We start from the raw sequence: 7,069 nt of genomic DNA on the forward strand, positions 1-7,069 counted from the left end.
TGGCTGTCAGAGGACTTTCTCAGTCTATGAGTAACCACAGGCACAGCTCTTCAAAGAACAAAACTGGAAGAGATTGCCTCTTCTTTCATTGAATGTTTGGTAGTTTGCATCTGTGAAATGCTGCCCAACAGTGAGACCTGTAGGGAAAACTTCCACATCCTGCTACCAATTAAATAAAGCAAACCCAGGTAATGGGGGGTGGGGGAAGGTGAAGAGAGAAATCAAATTGTACTGTGCCTCCCACATAATAGTTCAGCACCAACTGATGCACCTACAAACAGAAAATGGCACTCGCATGGGATTTTGTTGGCTTTTACAGGACCTTTACATACCTGCAAATTAATTGGTTTTGAGAAATTAGCATTTAGATTTCACTGCATTAGGCACTCCATGCCAGAGAATGGTGAACTGAACTTGACAGCCTCCTTATGTTAACCAGCCCATGGAGAACACCCTAATAAAAGGAATGTGTGTCTTGCAATCCGATGACGTTAAGAATCACAGAGAGGACTCCTTGCAGCTTTCCTGATACAGCATTTATTGGGATATAGTATTTTAAACACATGATATCTTAACTACAACACAGCATTGGGTTGGATTAGACTTAATGAAGTAGCTTCATACTGAGTTAATTACCTAAAATCCTCTGATATGATGCTGTATATTACATCCCATGGGGTAGTATTTGTGTTGGGGTTGCTGAAAAACATCTTAACACTGGGGTTTCTGAAATCTTATTTGACGTGTACTCATCATGCCATAAAAGCACTTGTTCTTTTCCTGTGTTCCACCAAAAGGACTGGAGGCTTTATCTGGCATTTAAATTGCGTTTGTGAGCTTTTTGTCCATTTTTCTTTGAATGGCTGAAACACTAGTGAGGAGTCATCTTTTTTACAGTTACCTTCACCGTAAACAAAACCATACTGAGATATGCATGTGTTACGTAGGATGTTGTTACTTGATGTATCGTGTTTTTTCCTTTCTTGCCAGATCTATAAGGGTCCGGACGGGTCGTTCCGATACACAGGCCTCCAGCTGAACTGTGAATACCGTTTCCGTGCATGTGCCATCCGCCAGTGCCAAGAGACAGCAGGTCATCAGGACCTGATAGGCCCCTACAGCGCACCAGTGCTATTCATCTCTCAGAGGACTGAACCACCGGCAAGCACCAACAAGGACACTGTGCAAACCACAAGGACACAATGGTCACAGAGCGACCAAGTGTGTGCTGCTGTCATCCTTGCACTTTTTGCTATCTTTTCCATTCTGATTGCTGTTATCATCCAGTACTTTGTAATAAAGTGAAGAAAAGAGGTTTATTTTAGAATGCTGCCCATTACATTTTACTTTCTCATAATCTAAAAGTAATTCTGTTCTCTTGCTTTTACAAAAACAGGCATTTAGCACCGGCATTGGGACTGATGCAGACCTTTTCAGCCACTCTAAAATGCTTACTGGTAGGTGTAGGCTGACACATGTTATTAGAACGCAAGCCACAGAAATACAATCTTTTCTTTAATATGCCTTCTTGCAGTACAAACTCTATATGGGGCAGGCAAGCAGTGTTTAATGTAAACGGTTTGACCAGTAAACACGAGTGTAAAAATGGTTTCCTGGCCCACACTTCTAAGGTTTGCTACCATAACAGGGAAGAACGTGTAGATCGCATTTAAAACTTACACTAACACACTTGTGCTGTATACAATATTAATCTGATGCTGTGAAAGCAATTTAGCGCTGTATTTCTACCTCCTCATTTGTCTTAATTATTTGGGAAGCAGGATTTATGCTGAAAAACAGAAGGGGCTTTTCTCAGGCAGCAAATAATAAACTGGATGGAAGAGTATGCATGAAGGAAGCTTCTTACCTGATAAATGTGGAGTTCTTCACTGCAAGTAGATGTTTTCGAAAGACTACAATGGGATGCACAAGTGGTTTATCTTACCCCCAGGATTTGATGTTTACTTAAAAAATGCCTCTTTTACTTCTCACGAATATAGAAGGGAGAGTGTGAGAGAACTTCTTAGACTTAATATTTAAATCAAAAACCACATTTCTGAAGTTGACCTTTGATTGGATGCAGTTTATACAGATGTCTGTGCCCTCTGATTTTGGCTAGTTAATAGATTTTTGAGATAAAATTCATTACCAAATTTTTGCTGTTTCCCCAACATGCACTTGTCATATCCACCAGAATCGAGCACTGCCTTTTTCTCGTTTTCTTCCTGTCTGTCTGTCTTTCTTTGGGGCACCAAATCAGAAGACAAAGTGTAGTAATTTGCACCAGAAAACTTAAAGCTGCTTTTTTCTTGAGATCCTAATGTTTAATGTAATGTCTCTTTGGATACTGTACCAAATTGTTGATTGCATGTAGTTAATGTTGCATTAGAGCACTTTGCAATTGCATAACTCATCGTTTTGTGAGCTTGCATTTGTGAGTTCTTGAATGACCAGACTGAATTTTATCAAGTATCCCATTGAACATCTTGCTAGATGTCAATGATTGCCAGTGACACAAAGCTTGTAGTGAAAATATCTTTAAAAAGAAAAAAAAATCCTTGTCTCATCACTCTTACGTTATTTGTTATACACTTTGTAATTAGCTATTTTTAATTTATTTGAGTTACAAGATAGTGGATCATTAATGACTTCTAGTTGTGTTCAGTTTAGCATTTTTAATGGTATTAAACACTTCTGTCAGTCTTAATAATAATAAAAAAAGGAACCTCTGTCTTGTGCTTTGAAGATCTCTGAAGAATTTCTCTTATATTAGAACGGGCATGTATTGTAATTGTTTATACGTCCAATGATCTGTGCTGTAGAATAATGTTGCTGAGTTTCGTTTTTTAAAAAAAAAAAAAAAGAAATGGCAAGGAAATTGGCCTCCACGTGGCAAGAACGATCTGTCTTTAAAATGTACTGTATGTTTACATTTTATTTCGAATTTGTCATTTGTACATATAGGCTGATGCCCTCCTGCAGGATACTGCGATAACTGATGTTTTCTAGAACCTTCTTAAAAGTGCCATGTTTGGCAGTGCAAATGAGGTTGCGTGTAACAGCCCAGAGATTTCTTACGGTTGAATGTCTAAAACGGTAAGATTTGTTACTACAGTTAATCTGCAGTGACTTACGTTTTTCATAGTAAAATTCAAATGAGCTCCTATTTTTGATAGTCATTTAATAGTGTATTTGCCATTTGAGCCTCAGTGCGTATTACTGCATTGATGACAGTTTTTAATGTAATCTTAATTTTACCTCATATACTGTACATTCCAAAAATAAATTAAAAAAAAAAAAAAAAAGAAAAAACTCAACTTTTTAAAACGTTATAGATACACTACCAAACATATCACTTTACAGTTGTACAACGTCGGACTCCATGAAGACGAACCTGTATAGTCTGATAGAAAATGCATAAACTATGTAGCAAAGTATCTTTAAACCTCTGTGGACAATAAAAGCATCCTTCTTTTTGGTGGTGGTCGCTCAGTGTCGAGGCGCCCTTCTCCCCGGGCCCGCCGCTCCCCTGCGGGCGCCCGGCGGCGCGCGCTTCCCCCGGCGGCGGGGCGGGGCGCGCGCGCTACCTGAGGGGCGGCGGGGCCGCCCCCCGCCCCGCTCCCGGAGCCCCCCGCCGCGGGGCGGGGACGAGGCCGGAGGCGCGGCGCTGCCCCCGGCCGGGCGCCTCCCGCCTCGCAGCGCCGGCGGCGGGGGCTGAGGCGGCCGCGAACCCCGGGCGGCATGCGGGGCGGCGGCGGGAACGGCAGCGAGGGCGAGCCGTGGCTGTGGCCGCCCTGCGACGAGCGGCTGTGCTTGGCGCTGCCGGCGCGGGCGCTCGTCCCCGCCACGGCCGTCTGCCTGGGGATCTTCGTGGTCGGCGTGGCGGGCAACATCCTAACGGTGCTGGTCATCCGCGGCTGCCGCGACATGAAGACCACCACCAACCTCTACCTGGGCAGCATGGCCGTCTCGGACCTGCTCATCCTCCTGGGGCTGCCCTTCGACCTCTACCGCCTCTGGCGCTCCCGGCCCTGGATCTTCGGGCAGCTGCTGTGCCGCCTCTCCCACTACCTCAGCGAGGGCTGCACCTACTGCACCATCCTCCACATCACCGCCCTCACCGTGGAGCGCTACCTCGCCATCTGCTTCCCCCTCAAGGCCAAGGTGGTCGTCACCAAGCGCCGGGTGAAGGCGGTCATCGGCATCCTCTGGGCCTTCGCCTTCCTCTCCGCCGGCCCCTTCTTCTTCCTGGTCGGCGTGGAGCAGCCCGACAACCACACCGACTTCAGCCGCGAGTGTAAGCCCACCCTGCAGGCTGTGGAGTCCGGCCTGCTGGCCACCATGTTCTGGGTCACCACCTTCTACTTCATCCTGCCCGTCATCTGCCTCAACATCCTCTACGGCTTCATCAGCCGGGAGCTGTGGCGGAGCAACGCCCGCCTGCGGGGCCCCAACGCGGTCCTCCGGGAGAAGGGGCACCGCCAGACCGTCAAGATCTTGGGTGAGTCCCTCCTCCAATCCCCCCTCGGGCTATGGCTGGGGCTGGGAGTGGGACTGGCGGGGCCATGGCTGGGGCTAGGGCCGGGGCCAAAGCACCCACAGCTCCTGCGCAGGGTAGGGACAGCACAGGGGAAGGTCCCAGCTGCACTGCGGGGTCCTCCAGTGCTCCCAGGGACCGCTATGGCAGGGCTTTCACTCCTCCTCGGCTGACGCTTCACCCGCTGTAGCACTGCACATCCAGCACCACAACTGCCTTCTGTAGAAGTTACCTTTTTTTCTGAATTCTACCAGGCTGAACCAAGTACAAGGTAGTCTGCAACTTCAGAAAAACTGTAGTAACATCAGTAGTCTCTTCCAGTGGGCAGCAGCACCCCAAGTTAGTAAATTCCTGCTTCTGAAAAATAAGTTTTGATTTTCTTAGTGGTGTTTCACAGCTCTCCTACGAGTAAATCCACTGGTTGTCCAGGCAGGCTGAAAAACGGCAGCTTAACCCTTACAAGCCGTTTGCAGACAAATCGCATAATACGGAAGCGCTTCCTGCTGATGTAGGATGCTCTTTAGTTCGTCTTCTTAGTTGTGCATTCATTAACCTGCATCAGGCTCTGGAAGGTTAGAGATTGCAGTCTGCCCTGGCACTTTAAAGTTTGTACATAGAAAAAGAGAAAAGAGAAAAGAGAAAAGAAAAGAAAAGAAAAGAAAGAAAAGAAAAGAAAAGAAAAGAAAAGAAAAGAAAAGAAAAGAAAAGAAAAGAAAAGAAAAGAAAAGAAAAGAAAAGAAAAGAAAAGAAAAGAAAAGAAAAGAAAAGAAAAATCTGACTATTGATTAATGAGCATAGAACAAAATGCCCTGGTTTGGGGAGGCAGGGGGGTTCTACCTTCAGTGAAGGTTTTACATGCTGCATGAAGACTTCTTTTACCAAGGATGTAATCAGTTGGATGGAAATAGCATAGCACAAAGGAAAGACGCTAAGAAGCCAGAGAGAGTACATGTTACTAATTTATTTGAGGAAGGTATTTACTCTGCAGTAGGCACAAAGTTTTCCAGCAGAAACACCCATGTCCACGATCTCCTCAGAATCCACAGAACCAGACCAATTCCCCCTTAGCTCAGATTGCCAGCGACACAATGCATGTGATGTATTTCAGACGTAAACTTGCTTTGTCTACATCCCTTTTTTTTAATCTCTGAGAAACACACAGGATGCTCCATAAATTATTACTTGTTTTTCTTACATACATTTATTTTAAAAATTATATATATGGATACAGTAATATGCGTATTTAATTGTTCTTCATCTGCTCCTGCTATTTTGCCGTTGAAAGACTGTATTTGTTTATATTGTGCTAAAATGTGGCACAAGACCATGAGAACAGCTGGAGAGACTCAGGCTCATCTAGTCAAATACCTGTCTCCAGCAGTAATTGTCTGGGGATACATGTAGGAGCTTTAGTGGAAAAAAATCAGTAGATGAACTACACTGTAAGTCTTTACGTTAGCAACCAACCTGCCACAACAGTGCAAGTTCAGTGGGAGCTTGGGTGACTGGGGTTCAGCCCGTACACCTCGGTCTTTTTCAGTAGTCTAGATGTGGTAAGGAACAGCTCTGTAGCGAATGGAGCTGTTGTGTGCTTCCACAAAAACACCTCTTATGCTGACTTTCGTTTTGATGGCACACACAGGGCATTACAGATGGAGCCAAGGGGAATCTTAGTTGTGTCTGATGGTATTATATGGATGTTACACCACTGTTAGCTGTTTACATTTTTCTTAGCAAACCTGTGGTTTAGCTGAAGATTTTACCAGTTACCTTTCAATCCAGAGACTGACAATCAGACTTGATGTTAGTCCCATTTTCATGGTTTTCCAACAGTTTAATGCAGTTATTTCTATCTATCATTTGTACCAGTTAGAAGAACCTGTAAAATCAGCCATGTAAAATTTGGTTTACTGGATGGTTGAAAAGTTAACTCACTCCTTAACTATCGCATGTGTTATTTTGTCTTATAGCTGTGGTGGTTCTGGCCTTTGTAATTTGCTGGTTGCCTTTCCACATTGGCAGGATCATATTTATAAACACCCAGGACACCAGGATGATGATGTTCTCCCAGTACTTTAATATATTCGCTCTGCAGCTTTTCTACCTGAGTGCATCCATCAACCCAATCCTCTACAACCTCATTTCGAAGAAGTACAGGGCAGCAGCTTACAAGCTGCTGTTGCCACACCGAGCTGCAGATAGGGCTTTCACTGTAACGAAAGATGCTGGTGGCTACACAGAGACCAGCGCGAGCACGAGAAACGAGTACGCCACCAGCTTCTGAGACTGCAGCCTGCACTTTTCCAGGCATTCTCTGCAAAGGAAGGGAACTTCCTTTCCACGGGAGAGTTGCAAAGGGATGGACGTTTGTCAGGCCGTGTGGTGTTTTGTAACTGTTCATATTTTGAAGTACTTGTGTTTTTGTTAACAGAGCAAGCAGGGACTACAAAGTAGTGAGAGTGATGTGCAGCTCATGAAAAAGAACTCAGTAGGAAAAGCTGGAGTAAATTGCCAGTGAAATTGTGCTTTCGG

At 44.9% G+C, this 7,069-nt stretch overlaps 2 protein-coding genes across 7 annotated transcripts in view; both read left to right on the top strand.

Annotated features, from left to right (window-relative positions):
* The window catches only part of FNDC3A (fibronectin type III domain containing 3A), a 124,550-nt gene extending 121,090 nt beyond the window's left edge, over positions 1-3,460 (top strand). For all 6 annotated transcript variants that reach the window (XM_074913067.1, XM_074913049.1, XM_074913059.1 and 3 more), the window contains one exon: positions 991-3,460. In XM_074913067.1, coding sequence (XP_074769168.1) covers positions 991-1,305 — 315 coding nt within the window. In that variant the 3' untranslated portion in view covers positions 1,306-3,460. The remainder of the gene's footprint in view (positions 1-990) is intronic.
* A 281-nt stretch (positions 3,461-3,741) lies between these two features.
* On the top strand, positions 3,742-6,821 carry MLNR (motilin receptor). Its single transcript, XM_074901292.1, has 2 exons — positions 3,742-4,501; positions 6,508-6,821. Exons 1-2 carry the CDS (start codon positions 3,742-3,744, stop codon positions 6,819-6,821), a joined length of 1,074 nt encoding a protein of 357 aa, XP_074757393.1.
* The last annotated feature ends 248 nt before the right edge of the window (positions 6,822-7,069 follow it).

This window comes from Athene noctua, chromosome 1, assembly GCF_965140245.1.
Source record: "Athene noctua chromosome 1, bAthNoc1.hap1.1, whole genome shotgun sequence".
In the NCBI taxonomy this organism is placed as follows: Eukaryota; Metazoa; Chordata; class Aves; order Strigiformes; family Strigidae; genus Athene; species Athene noctua.

What these genes read in the sequence shown, in the direction of transcription:
- MLNR (XM_074901292.1), top strand. Translation starts at nt 3,742, where the DNA reads ATGCGGGGCGGCGGCGGGAACGGCAGCGAGGGCGAGCCGTGGCTGTGG. An exon ending in CCAGACCGTCAAGATCTTGG is followed by an intron (nt 4,502 to 6,507) that starts GTGAGTCCCTCC and finishes TTTGTCTTATAG; the next exon opens with CTGTGGTGGTTCTGGCCTTT.